Raw genomic sequence first — 23,857 nt, forward strand, 5'->3', positions numbered from 1 at the left:
AAAACTAATAGTGTGACACTTTACAAAGAAAAAATTGAGAATGGCCAATGAGAGTACTTTGTCTTCATACAGAAAAAATGACAATAAATTGCACTTCCTGAGAGAGTGAATAATCAGAAGCAATAAGTCATTTTCTAAACTACAGAAATTTGAAAAAAGGTGGGAACGGTAGCTCCATGGTTGTGATCCTTTCCTCCGATGAGAAAAAGGTATATTTGTTCTAGTTCTGCTCGTTGGGTCAACTCTCCAGTGCTTCGCCACAGGAGCAAAAAGTATCACGTTCCCCTATAGCAGAGCACTCCAGACTCCAAAGTGTTGTAGGTGCTAAGCTCATATAAGATTTCAACCTTCCTTTGTGGATTTTGTTTGAGGGGGAGGAGGGGTTAATAAAAAGATATCATAATCATAACAGATGAGCACTTAGATCTTCACTTCACACATAATGTGTTTGGAGTGGGCACAGTAAATTGCATTCTTTCTAGATGATGAGCTTCTGTGACTGCATGGAGGGGGAAAAAAAACTTGCTGGGTGGCAATGGCTTGGGTAATTCACCCTCCTTAAACATCTCTTCAGAGCTCTCCTCTTTCGGTTTTTTCGTGGGTGCCTGAGCCTTTAAAGCTCTCCCTCTTTGGGGGGGGATTAACTGCATTCTTCATACCTGATGGGCCCCCATATCTGCAGGGCTTTCTTTCTTCTCTTTATCCTTTTTGTCCTTCTTTTCTTTATCTTCCTCTTTCTCCTTTGTATCGAAGTGTTCGCTACAGATGTGGAGCAGCTGCTGAACCTTTAGCACGTTCCCAGAACCTGCAAGAACAGAGGAAGAGGAAGCCTGTCAAAGTAGAAAACGCATTGGGCAGAAACAAGATCCATTACATTGTGAAACGACGAACATCATGCAGAAATTGTATAAGGATTGAGAAGGGTCTTCAAGCAATAACTCCCAGATCGAGTTTATATGCAATAAGCACAGCCTTTATAGTTGTAGACAAATCAAGGGCATAACGGGAAACATAAAAGAGAAGACTACAATAGAAGTAATGTTTAATAATACTACCAATGCCTTTGAACAGCAAAAATTAATTGAATAATTCTGTGGTAGTCTAAAACGAAGATTAAATAAGACTCCAGAGTTCAGCTAACAGTGTAATGTCTAGTTCGAACTCTAAAAAAAACCTGCCTTCCATCAGCTTGCCCTCAGATATTGTTGTGGAACTCCTATCTATCTGAATGTGAAATGTCAATGATATTAAAATAAAGGGACTTAGATCACAATTATTAGTCTGAATAAGATAGCTCGACTTTTCACAATATAGTAATCAAATACTTCTGTATATTCACAATATCCTTCATATATTAAGTGAAAAGTTAATAAAGCAGTCTTGTAAAATAGTTTGAAAATGCTGTATTGAGCAGCAAGGGCTTGGTTTTTATTTATCAGAGTATTGAATTCACCCACAAAACCCATTACTCTGCAATAGAAGGAACAACATTTTTTAAATGAAATTATATGGTGTAAAATGTTTATTATTTGAGACATAGCATAATTTTGAGGTATTGTCAGTACAGATTCCAAGATGCTTTCTAATACCAAGACTGAAATTTAAGTGTGAACAAATTGAAAATGGGCCGAAAAGGAGACATTGTTATGGGGTCCCAACTTAAACTTACATTACCAGTTAAAGTGATGAAACAAGTCAGGAAGACACGCGACAATTTCAGCCCCTCTACAACAGGAGAGAATTGCTATGATGATTAGCATAGTGCCAGCAACCAAAACCACCTTCAGTCTTTCATTTTTTTTTAAATTTTTGTTTTTAGATCTTCTATAAGCCTAGACAGTTGTGCATTATTATCAAAAGACATTCTGTTTTGATACTGCCTCCATTAACAAAATGGAGATCATGGGTAAGAGCCTTTTTCTGCTTATGTGCAGAGTAAAGGAACCAATTTTCAAATGAAATCTATTTTTCTGAAAATTAATCTAAAAAAGACATGCCAATGAGAGACTAATTTACCCACGTTTATTTTTCCATAGGCCGAACTTTAATTACAAATTTTACACACTAGAATACTTTTTGGCTGAAATCTTAAAATTTAAGAAATTAGTTTTGGGTGAAAAATTCTTTCCCCTGTTCTTTTTTAGTAACTGTGGGAACACAGGCAATCTCCACAACTCTTCTTGGCACAATCATTTGGCACCCATACAGTTGTTGTAGAGCTTACTGTGGAACAACAAGGGTTCTCGTATTAACCTCTTCAGTGCCCATGACGAGATGGTCTCGTCATGGAGCACGGTTGCGCTGTGCCCATGACGAGACTATCTCGTCATGAACCCCACCCACTAATAAAACGCCCGGCACAGGGCGGGGAAAGGGCGTGGCACTGAAGGGGTTAAGGCACCACATGCACATGTTTATGAACGGGGGTATCCGCAGTACTGGTGAAAAAGCAAATGTAAATATCTTGTACCAATTAAATAAGAGTGCCTCCCCTTAAGAATGTTGATATGGTAATTTGGAGGCAGTGCTTTTGCATTTTGCTTCATTTTCTTACCTTACCTTTCTGGAAAATGTTTTAACAGTATTGTGATCTAGCTCCCAACTGTTGAGAAGTTCCATTCACCTGGTAAGTGTGGAGCCACCATCAAAATCCAATGTTTAGCACCCAGTGCTGGAATGTCCCGGGCCAATCTTGAACCCTCATCTACAGCCAGCAGAGTGCTTTCTCTCACAGGATACAGCCAGCTTCTCTTTTGAGTAAACAATTTGTCACTAGTGAGAACCTCAACAGTACACTATACACTAATTACCATTCCAGTTTCAAAAACACCAGAATCCTAGGACATATATACAGAAGTATCAATGCTGCCTCTTTAGGCTATATATTCAAGTTCTGATCCTTGGGTGTTTCAGATAAGCCACTCTGGGTCTAAGCATGTTACTGAATTAGTGTTTCTAAGGAGCGAACACAACACAATAGTGGTGAATGAATGTGTAGGAGAATACAGAGTGCCATCAGGTGTTTGTGACAGTGAGTGGGAAGGCACAGGATCCTCGTGAATTGCTCTTTACGAAAGGTCGATTGCGTGGCACTGAATGTTGGGGACCCATTTCAAAGGCGGCTCAGAAAAGGATCCATTACTCACCTGCGTAGGCACAGATATCCACGAGCGTATTGGCAAAGCTGCGGAATGGCTCCGACACTACCTCCAGGGCAGCCAGAATAGCCTCAATAGCCTCACCCTTTCCTGAAAAGAGGGGACAAAAATAGGTCAAACACACACATGTAGTTGAGGAAAACAGGCAAGCAAAGCATGTGACATTTAAGAAATCTCATTAAAATATCTTAACAATAGAGCAAGCTATTAACCTTTAATCAGACCGTGTGAAAAAAATGGGATTCTGTTGCAGTAAACGCGCAGACACTTTTTGCCTGGCTTTTGATGCAACTTTGACAGTGGAGTACTGGATGCCTGCTGTCCAGGTTCCCAGTACCAGTGTTTGTTCCCTAAAACTGATCCACAATTGGCCCTTCAGGCCCCCTGTAAGTCCCTGGTAAAATGTAGATGGGTACCTAGGGCATTGGGACTAAAGAGCGTCCCCAAGAGACCCCTCACCTAGGCCATGCAGACTGCCACTGCAGCATGCATGGCATGGTGCAGACAAAACACCAAAGTAGACGTGGCACGCACTGCCCAAGATATAGGTAAGTCACCCATCTAGCAGGCCATACCAGCCCTAAGGAAGGGTGCACTATATTACAGGTGTGGACATATCTGCATCAGCAGATATGCTGTGGGCATATCTGCATGAACAGATATGCCCCTTCAGTATTCAGTTATATTTCTTAATATTGTAAGTGCCAGGGAAGTCAAAGAGAGTACATGGGCTGGAAACTCAAGTTCCACAGCACCATTAAGGCTTCTCTGAGCCCAGGTGTATTTGGTACCAAACTACTCTTTTAAATAAATCCACACGGATGCCAGTTTGAGATTTATTAAAACATGTACTCAGAAACCTACAGATCCTGGTTTAGTCACTGACTAGCTTTAGGCAGCCTGCAACACACAGACATGTTTATGGATCCCTGGGTGGAACGCCTTGCTCTTTGGGACCAGAAACAATGCATATCCTGGACAGAGGCGTCATACCTTGTCCTCCAGAATGGGCCTTCTGCTGGAAGGGGAAACTTTAAAGGCCTGCCGCCTTTGTAATGTGAACCCCAGCCTCTGCAGCTAGCAGCAGATGGCACTCTCCGGTTTACACACCCACTTTGGGAGGGAAAACCAGTGGGAAAACTTACAAAGGCTAAGCAGTGTACCCACATTTGCAGACTCCACCCTCAGGTGGAGGAGGAGAGGTTAAGCACACTTTTCAGTTTCAACCATCTTGAAGATGAGGAAACTCCTTAAATCAGGGCTAGGTCTAGACCATCTCCCACAAGAGGGTGGCATAAATCGGGTGTAGTCACCCCAAGTAAGGTGCCCATTGGCCCTACCTGGTACTCCACTAAAATGGCCCCTAAACGTAGTATTTAGGTAGCTCCCCCAGACCGGGAAAGGCGATTCCTGCAACCTACGAAGAAGACGCCATGTCTGCAAAGACAACAACGCCTGTCCTGTGGCCAGCGACTTCCAGAAACCAGAGAAAGACTGCCTGCTCTTCAACAAAGACCAGAACTCCTGAGGACAGCGTCCCTGTCCAGAAGAATCAAACTACAAGGACTCCAGATCCAGCTGGAACTGCAACTCCTGTCTACTCTGCACCCAATGCCCATGGTCAGAGTCTGAGTGGCTCACATATCCAGTGAAGTCTACCCGGCGATCCGGATATCAAGGCCAGCATTGGCTGACCCCCTCCTGGACTCCACGACGACGCCTGCAACCTGAATCCAGATGCTCGCCCTGACTGCGACCAGCTCAGGTAAGATGACTCGGACGTCTAAAAGCACCCATGCACCTGAAGCCCCTATCAGCCTTAGGTCTCTTACAGAGGAGTGCAAGACATCTATTGCACAACATTGACCAATAATGGACACACATCTCAAAGGAGATCCACACCAATTTTAGAAAAATAAGCTTTGTTTGTATTTTAAAACCAAGATCTTTGCAATAAGGTAGGTACGGTTTAAACTAAAAATACTTTTCATTTTAAAAAGTAGACAGTGCAATTTCTGAACAGTTCAATGTTATCCTATGGAGGAAAACAATAATGCAGTTTAACAGGTATGTACAACACTTACAATTAAAGTCTTCGGAACCAAAGGTCAGCAAGGGTCAGGTGGGTACTAAAACTACACCAGCAAAGGGGCAGCCGGGTGCATAGGTCAAAATCAGGGTTCTCGACGATCTAAGACGTGTTATGAGTCAGCGTGAAAATATTAAACATTTTTTTTTTAGGTAGCTAGTGCAAAATCAAAATGTTGGCTATGCTGGCTGGATGTGTGCCTTGGGGTTTAGATGGGAGCGTCTCGTGTCTTTTTTTATGTAGCTGCTGCAATTTCTTGGTGATTTTTGGCACCTCGGTGTACTGCGGACTGTAATTATTTATGTGGACAGCATCACTGTGGGATTCCGTTCAGCTGGTTGTATTTGATTAACGTTGTGCATTTCTAACACTGGTGCCGTAAGTCAGTGAAATGCTTTCAATTTGAGATTCCCGTATTCATATTAACCATTATCAAGGGAGTAATAACATCACACCCATAAGAATATTTCGTTTTCTTTTATTTTCTCAACGTAAAAAAACTCTTATTATATAATCATAATGCATAATGTGCTTATAGAGTAATTTAAAGATTGGCACCGTGCTGGCTCCTTTGTCCATAGTGGTATTCGCTTCGGGAGAAACAAGCACTGGCATAGCCAATAGGTCTCGCCTTTGGGACCGTATAAGTGTTTAGCCATTCAACACTTGATGTTGTTGCACCAAGGATATTGTGCTGCATAACTCAAAACTTATAAGGTCCCAAAGGCGAGACCTATTGGCTATGCAAATGCTTGTTCTTATTATATGTGCAAACTACACTGGTAAAGTTTAACCATGGTGCTGGTCCGCAGCCCCATCGATAGATGTATTTTTTTTTCTTTTTGTTTACAGCATGTGGGTCTGTCCCCGTTCTGAGCCCTGCACCTGGTGGGAAGGGAAATCATGTATATGTGAAAGAAAGAACTATGGGTCCGATAGAGAGATACAATAATGAAAATCAATGTAATTATTTTTTTGTTTGTCTGGTTTCTCCTATCACTCTCTGCAGGAGGCCTGTGGCAGAGTCTCAAAAAGAAGGACCACAATGTGAATGTGAATTTGTCTCTAATGGGCAAGGTCGCTTTTCTGCAGTGGTCTCCTTGCATCTATGAGCAATTCAGGCAGCACATTGACTTTATCAATTTGTGAGGTACAAAGTTCTACATTCACTCAATTTAGGCCACAACCTTAATTACATAGGATTCCTCTCCACGGCCCTTTTTGGGACCCCACACTTTTTATTCCATTTTAAGCACTGAATACAGTAGCCTATCTACTTCCTTTCTAGTCACCAGACCATATGCCCCAATTAAGGCAGTCAAAGTCAAAGAGCTTTATATATGGCGGAGTACAGAACGTGAATCCACAAAGGACACAGCTGGGAGATGTGTGAGTAGTTACAGCGTAGTCATTTCCTCTCTGGCAAATGTTAGTTCTTAGATTCACATGTTTTGAATTAGAAGAACAATTTGAATTAGCACATAAAACCGGGGAGGCAGCAATAGGATGCATCAAATGTTTTTACCTTTGCACTCCTGCCTAGATGGCCAGTAATAATCCTTCGTGAAGTTAAGAGGTGCATTGCAAATGTCCTGCAATGCAACACCCATGTGGAGAAGGATTAGTTACTTACCTGTAATCCTAGTTCTCATCCAGGGGTATACTCAAAGTCATAATCTATGAATAATCCCCGCCCATGTGCGGGATCCCGGAGCATATAGAAAATACCTATATATACACACACATATATATATATATATACACACATATGTGAAAACATATACATGCAGCCTAAAAATGTTCAAAACATGGCAATGCTGTAAATTACGTATGTTTGAATAGTAGTGCCCCCTAACCCGTAAGGAAAAAAGGAAGCATCAGGCAAATTATAACACAGCACTGCTTTATTGTCATAAAGCAACTTGTAATTGTAAGCATTCGCCAGTAGGCTGCAGCAGAGTATCAAGAAACAAAGAAAACGGACACCTTGCCTTTAAGGCATTAGAGTAGGTGGACCGTGCCTTTAAGACCTGCATGAGACCCCCTGCTCCCATGATGCATTACAGGTGGCAGTTGGGCCAGTTCTTTTTGGCGGTGCATCCGCACCGGAGTAGATCTGCATGCCATACATCACGTACTTAAAGAGAAACCATGCTCGTCCGGGGAGGTGGGTGGGTCGCTTATGACTGATGAGTATACCCCTGGATGAGAACTAGGATTACAGGTAAGTAACTAATCCTTCTCATCCAGGGGATACTTATCAATAGTCATAATCTATGAATAGAGTAGCAAGCCCAAAGTCTCGCGGACGAGCACGACAGCACTTAAAACATACAGTAAAAGCACATTTAGCATCACAGTTATGCAAACAGGTTCCTCAGAGAAGCCTGCCCCACCTGGGCATCGGCCTGCGCGTCTGAATCTAGGCAATAATGGCACGTAAAGGTATGAACTGAGCGCCATGTAGCCGCTTTGCAGATTTCAGACATGGGAACGTTGCGAAGGAGTGCAAGAGTAGAAGCCTTCCCTCGAGTAGTGTGCTCTAGGTTTACCCTGCAGAACCTTGTGGGACAGTTGGTAAGACAAGGCTATACATGAGACAATCCATCTAGAAATGGACCTCTTGGAGGCAGCCAGCCCGGTATTCGTGGGCCCATAGTTGACAAAGAGCCTATCTGACTTTCTAAGTGGAAGGGTCTTAGCCAGATAGAATTTCAAAACCCTCCGGAGGTCAAGAGAATGTAAGGCTCTCTCCGGGGGAGTGGATGGCTGAGGAAAAAAGGTGGGCAAAGTGATCACCTGATTAATGTGGAAGTCCGAGACCACCTTGGGCAGGAAGCTCGGATGAGTACGGAGCACCACCCTATTAGCATGAAACACAGTGTAAGGTTCCTTGCAGCAGAGGGCCTGAATTTCACTGACCCTACGGGCCGAAGTGATGGCTACTAAGAAGGCAGCCTTCCAGGTCAGATGCTGCAAGGACGCCTTATGAATTGGTTCAAAAGGGGCCCCCCATTAGCTTAGAGAGAACGATGTTAAGTTCCCAGGAAGGAGACCTCACTGGAGGGTAAACTTTCTTAAGCCCTTCTAAGAAATCCTTTACCACTGGCATCTGGAAGAATGAGGTCTGGGTAGGAGACTTCCTATAGGCTGTAATAGCAGCAAAGTGTACTCTGATGGAAGAGTACTTTAACCCAGACTTCGCCAAGTACAGTAAGTAGGGGAGAATAACCTGTTCTTGACCCCGCATCGGATCAAGGGTGTTATCTCTACACCAAACGCAGAATCTTTTCCACTTAAAGGCGTAAGACTTCCTAGTGGAGGGCCTCTTTGCCTCCCGGAGAATGTTCATACAGTCCGGAGGAAGATCTAAATGTCCATATTGGATGAATTCAGGAGCCATGCCGTCAAGCTGAGGGAGGGAAGATTGGGATGAAACACCCTCCCCTTGTCCTTGGTCAGCAAGTTCGGTAGGCAAGGCAACCTCCTGTGTGGTACTTCCGACAGCTGGAGTAGATCCGGGTACCACCACTGACGGGGCCACTCCGGGGCTATTAGGATCATCCGAGTCCTGGCCTTGTAGAGTTTCTGTATCACAGCCGGGATGAGAGGGAGAGGAGAAAAGGCGTAAAGCAATGTCCTCGACCAGCTGATCAAAAGTGCGTTCCCCTCCGACCCCCGTTGAGGGAACCTGGAGGCGAAGACGGGGCATTTTTTGTCTGCCGCGTCTGCGAAAAGATCGATGTCCGGTACGCCCCACAACCGGAAGATCTCTTGAGCGACGTCTTCGTTGAGCACCCAGTCGTGCGCTTCGACGAAGTCTCTGCTGAGGCCGACTGCCTGCACGTTCAGGGTCCCTGGCAGGTGAACAGCGACGATCGCCAGGTTTCTCGCCAGAAGCCATCTCCAGATGGACTGGGCTTCCAGAGACAGGACCTGCGATCTGGTGCCTCCTTGTTTGTTCAGATAGAACATAGTTGTGGTGTTGTCTGTCTGAACCTGAACATAGTTGGTTTGCAGGGATGGATACAGGGACTTGAGAGCTAGGTGGACTGCTCGTAGCTCCAAGAAGTTGATGTGATAACTCTGTTCGATAGCGGACCAGAGACCTTGTACTTGAAGCTGGCCCATATGAGCACCCCAGCCCTGCATGGAGGCATCTGTGACCACTGTCTGTGTCGGAGGCGCCTGATGGAAAGGGACGCCGTGAAGCAGATGGGAGCGCTTCATCCACCACCGGATGGAGTCTTTGGCGGCTTGATGAAGGGTGATGGGATCTTCCCAGCGGCTGGACCTCTGAGACCACTGATCCTCTAGTTCTTGTTGCAGAGGACGCATGTGCAGACGTGCATTGGGCACAATGTAAATGCACGAAGCCATCGACCCCAGGAGAGATGACACTTGTCTGGCTGTGGGAAATGCCGTGCTGAGAAGCATGCGGCCTTTCTGAAGCATGGAGGATAACCTCTCCTCCGAAGGACACACGCTTGCACTTGCGGAGTCTAGAGAGGCGCCCAGGTAGTGGATCCGCTGAGTGGGATTGAGGACCGACTTCTTGTAGTTGACCTGGAGGCCCAGCGGGTGCAGAAGGTTGAGGCAAAACGAAAGATGACTCTGGAGTCGAGCAGGAGTGGAACTCTTCAAGAGCCAGTCAGAGAGATAGGGGTAGACGAATATCTTCCGCTTGCGGAGAAAGGCAGCCACCACCGCCATGCACTTTGAGAAAGTTTGTGGTGCGGATTTGAGGCCGAATGGCAGAACCCTGTATTGATAATGCCGGCGAGAGATCTGAAATCTGAGAAACTTTCGATGTTTCGCTGAGACAGGAATGTGTAAGTATGCATCCTGTAAGTCGATGGCACACATCCAGTCCCCCTGGTGGAGATGTGGGAAGATCCGGTGCAGTGCCAGCATTCTGAATTTTTCTCTTTTGACAAATCCGTTGAGTAGGCGGAGATAGAGGATGGGTCTGTACTCTCTGACCGCTCCTCGTTTCTGAACAAGAAAATACCGGGAGTACACTCCTAGATTTCTCTGCCTGGTTGGAACCTCCTCTATGGCGTTCTTGGAGAAGAGAGTGGTAACTTTGTCCTTTAAAAGTTGGTTTTGGATGGGAGGGAGTGGCTGCCTCCGTGGGGGTACCTGCGGAGGGGGAGATTTGAACCTCAGCAAGTAGCCATGCTCTACAATATTCAGCACCCATCTGTCGTTTGTTATGGCTTTCCACTCTGTCAGGTGAACGGTGATACTTCCTCCCACCGGAGTGGCGAACGAGAGTGGAGGAAGTAAGATTTCACTGTTTCGCGGGTTGTTTGGTAGAGGACTGTTGTTGCTTCGCATTTCCTCTTCCTCTGCCCCGACCCCTTTGCTGAAACTGGGACCTCTGTTGATTCTGGGAGGACCATTGGGGTGTTTGAACGCGCTGGTGAAAGGCACGTTTGTCGCCCTGGCGAAAACGCTTTCGGAATTCTTTGCGTTTTTCCAGCCCCACAGCCTTCACGGTGTCCAACTCTGCCTTCATCTTGCTCATTTGGTCATCCGCATGAGCCCCAAATAATGATGATCCGTTAAAGGGCAGATTGAGAATTCTCTTTTGTGCGTCAGGCTTGAGGCCCGTTAGTCTCAGCCAGGCCGAACGCCGAGAGCAGACGCCCTGTGAGTAGCCATGTGCGGCAAGGTCCGAGGCATCAGCCGCTGCGCTGATGATTTGATTGCCCACCAGCCCGCCTTCTTGTAGGATCTCTGTGAAGTCCCGCCTGTCTTCTCTAGGCAGCTTCTCCGCGAATCTGGCGAGGGAATCCCACAGGGAACAATCATACCGCCCCAGCAGAGCTGAAGCGCTAGCCACCTTCATGTGCGAGGCAGAAGTGTTGCACATTTTCCTGCCGTAGGAATCCATCAGCTTGCTGTCCTTTTCAGGGGGGACAGAAGAAGACACTGAGGTCGAGTGGGACTTCATAGCTGGTGCCACGATCACTGAGTCCGCTGGCGGGTCCGCCCTCAAGAACAAAGGATCCTCAGCTGGAGCCTTATACTTCTTCGCTATTCTTGACGGAACCGAGCCCGCCGTAGCCGGAGTGAGGAACGTGGCCATAGCTGGGTCCAACAATCCTGGCACCAAAGGGAGCAGAGGTCTGGGAGCCGACCGATGATGCAAAGTGTCAAAGATCACTGAAGTGGGTGCCTGAGGGATGTGCAGCGCGATGTTCAATTTCTGCGCCCCTCTACCCAGGACACCTGAGAAGGTAGCGATGTCATCCACCGGGGACACTCGCGATGGCGGTGTAGAGGAAAAAGTAGGAGAGTAGTCCCGGACTGAGGACCTTGTGGATGAAGTCCCAGTGGGCGACCTGGTGCGTCGCCTATTGTGAGAGCGTTCGCTATGGTGAGCCCTAGACCTTGAGCTGCGCTTTGACGGAGATCTTGGACATCTGTGCGTGGAGCGGCGGTCCCTGGAACGAGACCGGCGGGGAGTAGGTGGCCTTGGATCCCTTGGAGGAGACTTACTCCTGCGCGGTGGAGAATACCTGCGGGAGTAGTCCGATCCAGGACTTCGACATGTGCCAGCGCCCACATCCCGCAACCAGCGAGGTGACCGTCCGAACCTCTCTGGAGACTAGGGTGAGCCTTCCGGAGATATTTGCACAATGTGCAGTCCCGGAGATGATGACTGCTCTCCTGGAGATCGAGACCTCTCCGCGGGAGCTCCAGCGGTACCCTTCGACGTCGAATTCCTCGACGTCGACGACGTCTGCGTCGCCATCGGCAAGTGTGGGGTATGGCGTTCTGGCCTCGACGGCGGTCTCGACGCCGATCGCGGAGACCTAGACGTCGATATCCTCTTCTCTGGCACCTGAAGTCGACTGGATGACCTTGACGTCGGCCTTGCACGCCGTCGACTGGGTGACTTCGACGGCGACCTCTCGACGTCGACCTCTCACGCCGTCGACTGGGCGACTTCGACCTCTCACAGCATCGAATTGTTGATCGACGTCGACCTTCCATGTGATCTCGACGTCGACCTTCCATGTCGCCGAGTGGGGGTATCCCTCGACGGCGACCTGCCCACTCGCGGCGGAACGTACGTCGCCGCATCTCTCGACGCCGACCCCCTCGAGGGTGGCGGAGAGTGCCTCGACGTCGACGGAAGCCTCAACGTCGACGGAGACAGTCCAGACCTCCCCGGACTAGCAGCCTTCGAGCTCGAAGGACTGCGCCTCGACGCCGACTTACTTTTGCGCGGCGGAGAATCTCGACGGTGAGATGAATCCCTTGACGCCGAAGTTGTCTTCTGCCTTTTCGACGGCCTCTTCGACGTCGACGACGAATCCCTAGGACTCTTGGTCTTTCTGGAGCCAGGAGAGCTGGTGTGTATCGCCGTTTTTGCGATTGTGTAGCTGAAGAAGGTGGTCTTGATGAAGAAGGATCGCCTTCACGACGGCTTCTGTCCTTCTCCAGCTGTGCCTGTAGTCTAATGCGCTCTCTATCCCTCAGAGTGCGCTTGGAGAACTTCTGGCAGTGAGGACACCGGTCAGGATCGTGTTTAGATGGTAAACACGCAATACACACCGAGTGTGGATCTGCCAGTGCCATCTTGTTGCCACAAGAAGGGCATTTCCGAAATAAAGGAGGCATTCTGACTGGAAAAAATTCGAAATTTTACTGGAAACCAGCAGAATCAGCCCCCAGAAGCCAGAAAACGTCGAAAAATGCTTAAAAAAGCTGTAATTTCCAAAATTTCTGTCAAAAACTGAAGAGCTCAAGCTCCAGGATCCTCACAGAAGGAGCCGGAAAAAAGAACTGGCCCAACTGCCACCTGTAATGCATCATGGGAGCAGGGGGTCTCATGCAGGTCTTAAAGGCACGGTCCACCTACTCTAATGCCTTAAAGGCAAGGTGTCAGTTTTCTTTGTTTCTTGATACTCTGCTGCAGCCTACTGGTGAATGCTTACAATTACAAGTTGCTTTATGACAATAAAGCAGTGCTGTGTTATAATTTGCCTGATGCTTCCTTTTTTCCTTACGGGTTAGGGGGCACTACTATGCAAACATACGTAATTTACAGCATTGCCATGTTTTGAACATTTTTAGGCTGCATGTATATGTTTTCACATATGTATATATAGGTATTTTCTATATGCTCCGGGATCCCGCACATGGGCGGGGATTATTCATAGATTATGACTATTGATGAGTATCCCCTGGATGAGAACTATAGTAGCCGCCGCTCCTCTGGTGGATTAAGTGTTTGCTCTCATGTGTTAGTTTGTCTTGGCAACACAAGTCAAGGTCCATTTTAATACGGGGAATGATACTTGCTGGTGAATATGATACTTGGTCAGGATCCGAGGCATGGAGCTATGGTCTGTGAGGGAAAGTGCCTCTTTCTGTAGGATAACCCACCCAAATCTTGGACTGATGTTGCTAGTTTTGACACTGTAGGGCAATGGTCCCTGCTGTCCGGGCCATACTGCATAAACTCTGACCCATCAAAGCTGTGTACAATTGGCTAAAACTTCAATGCCTTACTTCACTGATCTATAAGTACCTAGTATATGGTACAAGAAGTACTCAGGCTAGTAAGTTAAATGTGGGCTGCAGCACTTAAATGTGCCACCACTACAGTGGCAAAGAGATCTAGGTGGTACATCACAACTTAGGCAGGTAGCTTCTAACCTGCCAACTCAAAATGGCAAAATAAACCCTTTTGCCAAGTCCAAACCTCCCTTTCTAATATTAATAAGCCACCCCTATAGAAGGCCTTGGTAGCTCACAAGGCAGGGTACGAAATATTAAAAAGAAGAACGTTTCCCAAGTTCTTCAAATGCCCTGACAGGGAAAACACAAAATTGACATTTTCACTGCACCGAGGCTAGTTACCAAATTGTCTAACAGAGGCGCATTAGCCATCGCACTGGGTGCCAACTTCCTTTTGTGACTATCAAAGACAGTACTCCAAGGTATAAATTTAATCACTGCATTAAAACAAACTCACTGCTGAAGTCGGATTTAAAGTAACTTTGAAAGTAAAGGTTACTTTAGAAAGTTACCACTTTCTTGTTCAGACCTCTGGTAGCACACCTGACTCTCTGGAGCAGACTGTCACCAGAAACAACAAGCTGCCACCCTGCTAGCAGTGCGAGGCATTCTCTGGAGCAAGTAACCAAGAGAAACTATTGATTGGTGGCGTGTGATAACTTCCAGCAAGATAGCTACAGGGCTCTAGCCACGTATGGCCAGTTTCAAAGAGGCTACCGCATCTGTGAAGCAAATGCAAGTTACACATTAACAGGTCGCTCCTTTGTGCAAGCAGACAGGCTGGCATCTCACCTACAGAGAGGGGAAACCAGTTACAGAATCGGTTTCCCAGGAAGAGTGGCTTATTATGCCGTGTAGTCCATTGGGTGTGCCCTGTGCACATCAGAGGAAGAAGGCTTACGTCATCTTGGATTTGGGTATAAAAGGGTATCCTGTGATTGGTTGGTGGTAAAACCCACAGAAACCGATGTAAAGTGGAAAGGGTTGCCTAGTGTGAACTATTGTATCATTGGCTGAGCTTTCTCCTAAACACAAACATGAAGATAGCATAAAAGTGGCACACCAGACGCACAATCCTCAGATCACGACTGGAAAGAAGACCGAAGGAGGACTTTTCTGCTGCTCCTTGAATCCAACAAAGGCTGGACTACACCTGTTGCACCCGAATGACCCACAAAGAAGGACTGAGCCTGCAGTGCACAATATCTGAAAGGAGCTCCACTTGTGCCAAGACTGAGGTTGTGACTCCAAGGGCTAGTTGGCTAGCCTTCTGTTAAGCTTCAGGACGACCAAAAGCTAAATAAAACAGCACCTCTCAAGAGCTCGGCTACCAAGAAAGGCCTTAGCCCTGCAGGACTCCTAAGTGCCTGCTGCATGGCCGAGTCCTGAACTTCCCGAGGTGTTTCCAAGTCCTGAGACCATTTGCCAAAGTTTTGTGTACTGGTAAACAACCACTGAGATTGCTGTAACCAGGAGATCAGTTGACTAGTTAAGACTGAATCCGTACTGGACCCCACTGCTGCATTGTGGGAGATTGAGTCATGAGGCTGGAAACCGCCCTAGATGCTGGAGACGGCCCTAGATGCTTGTGCCAGGTGGCCCCAGGAACACTCACCACATCTCTCCAGCATCCTAAACATACTGTGTTCCCAGAATCAGGACCACTTTTTTGATGAACCGGGGTAAAGGATAAAAGTGCTCTGGAGGACACAGTGACTGCTGGACCCGACAGGTATGTGTCTCTCTGAACCCAAGTGGTCCCCGTAACTGACTCCCAACACATAGTGGCCCGTCCAAGAGAAGAATGGTAGTCGTTCTGACCCACTGGCTCAGAACCTGCTAAGACGATAGCTTCAAACAATTTACAGTACTTAAAAGAATATAACATACTTTTGAAAAATCCTATCTTCATTTGCCCTTTTAAGATAAAAATATATTGTACTTCCAGGAGTTAGTGTGAGATTATTTTTTTTTCGTTTCTTACTTATGGAATGTTTTTGGTGCTCCTGAATGCTTTACACTTGGTCCTTTGATTACGCCTCGCTGCTCTGTGCCACAGCTACCCAGGACTGAGGTAAGGGTTTTATTGGAGAAACCCAATCGGACCGTATAAAGATTGGGAACTTATCACACGGTAAGGTCTCACACCACAACCAACTTTCATACAGTTGGTTTTTAAAAGGAACACCTTATCTTTGCTATATTTTCTATGGCTATTTAATGGAAAATGCACGCCTGCAGTCAAAAGACATCAGGTTGATGTAAATCAGAATGAAACTGGTCTGACATGAAAGGCCGCTTATGGGTTGCATGCAATTGCTAAAACCATTGTACCACCTACTTAGAACATCTTAGCCTACCTAAAGGAATGTACTAGAATTTGTGCTGAGAGGGCAAGCAGAACAATCTATTTGTGATTTTTAATAATTCTTGTAAAGAAAATAGATTTTGTCCAGCTGTCTCTAAGAACTTGAGGTAGCCAGCATATGGACTTCAGTGGCGACTGCTTTTAACCAGATTCCACGACATGAAATATGGCAGTACTTGGCAAGGAGAATGATAGTGAATGCATTCGGTTAGCCTGAAACACACACTCAAAATATTTCCTTATTTTTGTTGCACTACTTTCTAGTGGAAGGTGCCCTGGCTGCAAACGGTTCTCTTTTAATTCATCCTGAATATGCAGATAACCAAACTTCAAGAATTTAGGAAAACAATAGGTCTGTTACTTTTTCTTATGTTTCAGTCTCACCTGTGTATTCCTTTGCCTTTTCAAATTTTCAAAGTGTCAATCTGGACAGTTACATACTTTGTGACAATATGTAACTGTCACAAAACAGTTACATACTGGGCACATTCCTGTGTACACCGTATGCAAACCTATTATAATAAAGCATTTATTTTACGTTGAGGTAGTAAAAATTCATGCTTCCTTGCTTTTTTATACAGATCACAAGGATATGGTCAACCCACATTACAACCATCAGAGCTTAAGTGTGATCGAAAAGACTACTTTGCCATTCGGACATGAACACTTCTAGCACAAAGGTAGCATAGGTTAGTTTCTATAAATCCTTCTGCAAGAAGGATCACCCAATTTAAAATTCCCAAAACTCCCCATATCAAGACTCACCAATGTGTCAACGTTCCTGTAGTATGTCCTCCTAACATACATCCAGTACACAGCAACATTACCAAAAATGTCCATTCTTACCCAAATGGTTCAAACCGAGGCCGAGCGGCAGCCACCGGGCGAAGGTGTCCTTCAGCTCTTGCTCAGATTTCTCCATGATGGTCTGGAGAATAGTTGACGTGACGTCGCCATTGCAGGATCCCACAGCTATCATACCACAGGCCAGGGCAGTCACACCTGCAACCTGTGGGCAGGAGCAGAACATTAGCAGGTGAGATTCCACTCACACTGCCGTCTCAAGGAGGAGAGGCTGCAATACCACCCATCACAAGCAAGAAAACGCTTTTACCCTCAGCCCTCTGTTAATAAAAGGCACGTTAGACAACTTTCATTGCCTGGGGCTTTTGGTTAGTCTGTTCAGGTGCAATTCACAGATCACTTCCGCCACCCACAGACTACAGCATGAAACAATGGGTCAGCTGACTTTAGATACTGGCTCTCTTCAATGTTAGAGACCGCATTTTTCTCTTGCACATTTGCTAGAATTTAGTCCACTTTAGGTCCTGGTTTTAAAGGAAAATCTCTTTCACACCATCTTTCAGTGCATGTTCTTAAAAAAAAAATGGTCATTTTTTACTTACCTTTCTCTGTAAAAATATGCATGCCATTTTTAAATGGTCATTTTTACTTTTACATTTCTTTATGTTTATTGTATATGCTTGCAAAAAATATATATATATATTGCATGCTTGCCAAGACAAGACCCATTGCCTTTGCCAGTACTTGTTTTTTATTAAATGAAGCTGGCAAACAAAGGTAAAGGTAGCTCAAGGTCAGACCTTACAAAACATAGAAGAGAAGTAGTATGAGGAAAATCGATAAAGAGGGAATTTTGGAAAGGGTTAGGGAACACTCACATATTTTTTATTTTCTGAACACCATGCAATAAAAAGGCCTAAGCACACAAATGTTCAAGTTATGAAACACCAGATTTAAATTTTGAAGTAACAATATTGAAGAAAAACTTTGATTGAACCCTCTATATTTCCTGTTTCCAGCACATTTGCTTCACAGCAAAATGTTGTGAACTACACATCTCCCTCCTACTCCCAACAAGAGGTGTAGATATATCTAACCTCTGAAATCAATACAAAGTAATTACAATCGAGGTGCTCATCACAACTTTGTGCTGAAGCTACAGTGCAATACTGTTGAATTAACTACACTGCTGTTCTGGACAGTGTGCTGTTCTGGCAACATGTTGGCCCTTTTTGCCTCCTCTCACATGGATAAGGAAGGTATCCATGCATTTATATAATGCTACCTATTGGCTGCTTTCAGAACCACTGGTCATAAAATCCATTATGGGTGGGGGGGGGGTGTGTCTGTGTCTGTGTGTGTGTCTGTGTGTGTGTCTGTGTGTGTGTCTGTGTGTGTGTCTGTGTGTGTGTCTGTGTGTGTGTCTGTGTGTGTGTCTGTGTGTGTGTCTGTGTGTGTGTCTGTGTGTGTGTCTGTGTGTGTGTCTGTGTGTGTGTCTGTGTGTGTGTCTGTGTGTGTGTCTGTGTGTGTGTCTGTGTGTGTGTCTGTGTGTGTGTCTGTGTGTGTGTCTGTGTGTGTGTCTGTGTGTGTGTCTGTGTGTGTGTCTGTGTGTGTGTCTGTGTGTGTGTCTGTGTGTGTGTCTGTGTGTGTGTCTGTGTGTGTGTCTGTGTGTGTGTCTGTGTGTGTGTCTGTGTGTGTGTCTGTGTGTGTGTCTGTGTGTGTGTCTGTGTGTGTGTCTGTGTGTGTGTCTGTGTGTGTGTCTGTGTGTGTCTGTGTGTGTCTGTGTGTGTCCGTGTGTGTCCGTGTGTGTCCGTGTGTGTCCGTGTGTGTCCGTGTGTGTCCGTGTGTGTCCGTGTGTGTCCGTGTGTGTCCGTGTGTGTCTGTGTGTGTCTGTGTGTACTGAAAAAACCATAGGTTTCACACACGTTATAGTTACGAAGTAGCATTTAAAAAACCTTGAAAATTCACTTAAAAAACCATCGGTTTCACAAATGTTCTAGTTAGCTGGACATTTCACTCGTAAAAAACCTATGAAATTCCCCCGTTATAGTTACTGTAGGCAACTATAACTCACGCGACCGCAATCCTCTGCTGATGACATCAGATATTACATCACTGTATTTAGACACTTATTTACCCATGTCTTCTTCCATTAATCTTTAGCTATACATATATTACAAATATTTATTTTTCATAAAGAGACATATGTCATCAGTGATGTAATATCGGACGTCATCAGCAGAGGATTGCGGTCGCGTGAGTTATAGTTGCCTACAGTAATTCGCGAGGTGCGCGCACCCTGCACGCACGGTGCGCTTCGCGCACCGAGCACCCACGGTTCGCGGTGCGTGCCGTGCGATTTAAAAAAAAAAAAACAATTAAATGTTTTTTTTCTCCCTTGGGGGTCCTTCTGTGACCCCCTGACCAAGGCTAGGGGGGCAGGAACTGTCCACTGCCCCCTTTTCACGTTCTCCTCCTCTTTTTTTAATCCCCTCAGACTGCGAGAGACAAAATGGCGGCCGACACTTCCTGGTTTCGACCGATTCGAATGTTTACCGACATCTAACAACCAATCAGAATTGCGCTCGTGCACGGCAGGGTGCGCGCACCGTGCACGCACGGTGCGCACGTATAGATATTGATATGCTTTTAAATCCTATTTACACCAGACCTGCAAAAGGCACTTCCTTGACCTTATGGCTACCTCGCTGCCAAGTTTCACGTAATTCTGTTCAGCCGTTCGGGCTGTAGCGGTGTCTAAAGGTCCTATGGAAAAATGCATGGGGAAAAAGCGTTTTGGGACCCCCCCCTTTTTCTCGGCCCCCGCTTGACGAATCACCCCGAGACTTTCAGGGTAGGAGCTGAGCGGAGCGCCCCATTAGTTTTGAAAATTTCGCAAGGATTCGTCAACCGGCGCCAAAGTTATTCAAAATAGAATTTTGAGATTTCCTATGGAAACTAGGTTGTAACTATAACTATCTACTGGCGACCGCCAGTAGAATAAATAAATAAATATATATATGACTGGAAAAGGAATATGCTACTTACCAGTATGCATCTGTTCTTGGCATGTAGAGCTGCAGAGTTGTACACTTAGCATAGGTCGCCATCTGGTGTTGGGCCCGGATGTTTGCAGTTTGTTTTTCTTCTTGGACCGTGCTTGGAAGTCACGAGTTTGGTGACTCCTCCTTCGGTCCGTACTGCGCATGGGCTTCGGCTCCATCCTCAGATTGTTTTTCGCCAACAGGGAAATGATGGAGCGTAGTAATAACAGTGAGAAACCCATGTGTGTTGTATCTAAATAAGATGGACTGGAACGGATACAGGTAGCCGGGGAGGCGGGTGGGCGTGTACAACTCTGCAGCTCTACATGCCAAGAACAGATGCATACTGGTAAGTAGCATATTCCGTTCGAGGCATATGAGCTGCAGATTGTACACTTAGCATAGATTATATAGCAGTACCCAACCTTAGCGGCGACCACCGGTATCCGTTGCAGCTGTTTGAAAGAGTGTTTTTAGTACAGCCTGGCCCACCCTAGCTTGCTGCTGGGAATGCACATCTACACAGTAGTGTTTTGTGAATGTGTGCGGTGTAGACCATGTGGCTGCCTTGCATATGTCATCTAAGGGTATATTCCCTAGAAAAGCCATAGAAGCCCCTAACTTTCTTGTAGAGTGGGCTTTAGGGGGAACAGATAATGTTCTCTTTGCCCTCTGATAGCAAATTTGTATGCATTTTACAATCCACCTAGCTATCCCTGATTTTGAGATGGGGTTGCCTTTATGTGGTGGAGAAAAGGAAACGAACAACTGTTTGGTCTTCCTGAAGGGTTGCGTTCTTTGTATGTAATATAGCAACGCTCTTTTCACATCTAGTGTGTGTAAGGCCCTTTCCGCAACAGATTGGGGTTGCGAAAAGAAGACAGGTAATTCCACTGATTGATTGAGGTGGAAGGGGGTAATGACTTTGGGCAGGAACTTCGGATTAGTTCGAAGTATGACCTTGCTGTGATGCATTTGTATGTAAGGTTCCTGTATGGTGAACGCTTGTATTTCACCAACCCTTCTAAGGGAAGTGATAGCTACAAGGAAAGCTGTTTTCCAGGTGAGAAATTGTAGCTCACATTTGTGCATTGGTTCGAAGGGCGGACCCATTAGTCGTGTAAGGACCAAATTTAGATTCCATACAGGGGAGGGTGGTGCCCTGGGAGGAATTACTCGTTTAAGGCCTTCCATGAAGGCTTTAATAGCGGGCACTCTGAAGAGTGACAAATGCTGTCTGTTTTGTAGATAGGCAGCGATCGCTGCTAGGTGTAGGCGTATGGATGAATACGCTAGGTTACACCTGTGAAGATGGAGCAGATAGCATATGATGTGTTGTATGGATGCATCTAGAGGGTTGATTGTATTGTTACGGCAGTACATTACAAATCTTTTCCACTTTGCGGCATAGCATGCTCTAGTGGTAGGACGTCTGGCTTCCATGATGATGTTCATGCAATCAGGGGGAAGGTTAAGGTACCCGAATTCTAAGATTTCAGGAGCCAGATCGCCAGGTTGAGCTGAGCTGGGTCCGGGTGCCTGATTTCTCCATGGTTCTGGGTTAGGAGGCATGGGGAAAGGTGCAGTTTTTGATGTGGTACCACTGATAGTTGTAGTAGCGTGGTGTACCACGGCTGTCTGGCCCACGTCGGAGCTACCAGAATGAGTGTGAGGGAGTGCTGTTGTAGTTTCCTGACCACTAATGGAATTAGTGGGAGAGGTGGAAAGGCGTATGCAAATCTGCCTGACCAGTTCATCCATATCGCATTGCCCTTGGACAATGGGTGTGGGTATCTGGCGGCGAAGCTTGGGCATTTTTTGTTTTCGTGGGTGGCGAAGAGGTCTATTTGAGGATGCCCCCACTGTTGGAAGAATGGGTGAAGAACTTGTGGATGCAGTTCCCATTCGTGTAGTTGTTGAGTCTGTCTGCTGAGCAGATCTGCTATGGTGTTTTGTACGCCTGGAACATGTTGTGCCAGGAGAAAAATGTTTTGGGGAATTGCCCATCTCCATATGCTCTGGGCTAAGCGGGAGAGCTGGGGAGAGTGTGTCCCCCCCTGTTTCTGTATATAATACATCGCAGTCATGTTGTCTGTGCGAATGAGGACTGCTTTGCCTGAAATCTGCTTTTGGAAAGATTTTAGGGCTAGAAAGATCGCCAAAAGCTCCAGATGGTTGATGTGGAGCGTTTTTTGCTGTGGCGTCCATAGACCTTGCATTGTGAGGTGTAAGAGGTGCGCTCCCCATCCGGAGAGCGATGCGTCCGCTGTTAGAGTCACTTGGGGAACCGGGTCCAGGAACGGCCGTCCCTTGGAAAGGTTTGTGGTGTTCCACCACTGCAGAGAGTGATGTGTGCGGCCGTCCACCAACACCAGATCCGTTAGCTGACCCTGGGCCTGGTTCCACTGTTGTGCTAGGCACTCCTGAAGTGGACGCATGTGGAGTCTTGCATGGGGCACTATGAAGATGCAAGACGCCATCATCCCTATGAGCTTCATAAACACTCTTGCTGGTAGAGAGTGTTGAGGAAGGAATATTTTGCGTAAGGCTAGAATGCTTGTGATTCTGGCTGGGTTTGGATAGGCAATACCTTTTGAGGTGTCTATGGTGGCCCCGAGATATTGCTTTGTGTGAGATGGTATGAGGTGGGACTTTTGGTAGTTCACCGTGAAGCCTAGCTGATGAAGCAGTTGGATGGTGCTGTTTGTATGTTGCACGCATTGGTGGTAGGACGCGGCTTTTATGAGCCAGTCGTCTAAGTAAGGGAAGACGTGAACATGTTGACGTCTGAGGTGTGCTGCTACTACTGCTAGGCATTTGGTAAACACCCGTGGTGCAGTGGTGACCCCGAAGGGGAGAACCTTGAATTGGTAATGTTGCCCGTCCACCACGAACCTGAGGTATTTTCTGTGAGAGGGGTGTATTGGAATGTGAAAGTACGCGTCTTTCAGATCCAGTGTTGTGAGAAAGTCTCCCTGGCAGAGGAGTGGGAGGACTTGTTGTAAGGTGACCATGTGAAAGTGGTCTGAATGTATGTAGGCATTTAGAGGCCGGAGATCCAGAATGGGTCTGAGGGTCTCGTCTTTCTTTGGGATTAAGAAATATAGGGAGTAGACCCCTAGATTTCGTTGATTGTCGGGTACCTGCTCTATGGCGTGTTTCTGGAGGAGCGAGAGTACCTCTTGTTTGAGCAGTGTGGAATGCTCTTGGGACATTGGACGGTGCCTTGGTGGGATATTGGGTGGGGTAGATGTTAGCTCGAGGCAGTACCCTGACCGAATGATTTGGGTCACCCATTTGTCCGATGTTATGGACTCCCATACGTGGATAAAATCTTGTAGTCTGCCCCCGACCGGAGTGGAATGGTCTGGGGGGAGGGAAGGGGAGTCATTGTGCGGGTGGGGTGGCAGAACGGGTATTGTTGGTTTTGCCCCTGCCCTTATTGTTGTTGCCTCTGTAGCCACCTCTTTGGTTGCCCTTTGAAAAGGTATTTTGAGGAGGGGATTTGTAGGAGGTAGAGGCATTATCGGTGGAGGAGCCTCTACCTGTGGCACGAAAGGACGAGCGTCGAAAGGAACGCTTAGAGGCTTGGGTCTGGAGCGCTCCCATAGACTTCGCTGTGTCTGTATCTTTCTTCATTTTTTCGAGCGCTTCGTCTACCTTTGGGCCAAAGAGTGTTTGCTGGTCAAAGGTGTGATTAAGTATTGATGTCTGGACCTCAGGCTTGAACCCTGATATCCTGAGCCAGGCATGGCGGCGAAGCAGGACACTGGTGTTTATGGCTCTAGAAGCAGTGTCTGCTGCATCGAGGGCACACTTAATGGAGGTGTTTGTGATTAGTTTGCCCTCCTGTATC

The 23,857-nt window shown here is 46.5% G+C and overlaps 1 protein-coding gene across 1 annotated transcript in view; it reads right to left on the reverse strand.

The window, feature by feature from the left end:
* PSMD2 (proteasome 26S subunit ubiquitin receptor, non-ATPase 2) overlaps window positions 1–23,857 on the reverse strand; it is a 126,373-nt gene that overhangs the window by 18,295 nt on the left and 84,221 nt on the right. The window contains exons 13-15 of the mRNA XM_085635579.1: window positions 17,000–17,162; window positions 3,147–3,248; window positions 660–805 (exon numbers count right to left, since the gene is read on the reverse strand). Of these exons, the coding sequence (XP_085491705.1) occupies window positions 660–805; window positions 3,147–3,248; window positions 17,000–17,162 (411 nt within the window). The remainder of the gene's footprint in view (window positions 1–659; window positions 806–3,146; window positions 3,249–16,999; window positions 17,163–23,857) is intronic.

The sequence above is a fragment of the Triturus cristatus genome, chromosome 11 (genome assembly GCF_964204655.1).
Source record: "Triturus cristatus chromosome 11, aTriCri1.1, whole genome shotgun sequence".
Taxonomy (NCBI): domain Eukaryota; kingdom Metazoa; phylum Chordata; class Amphibia; order Caudata; family Salamandridae; genus Triturus; species Triturus cristatus.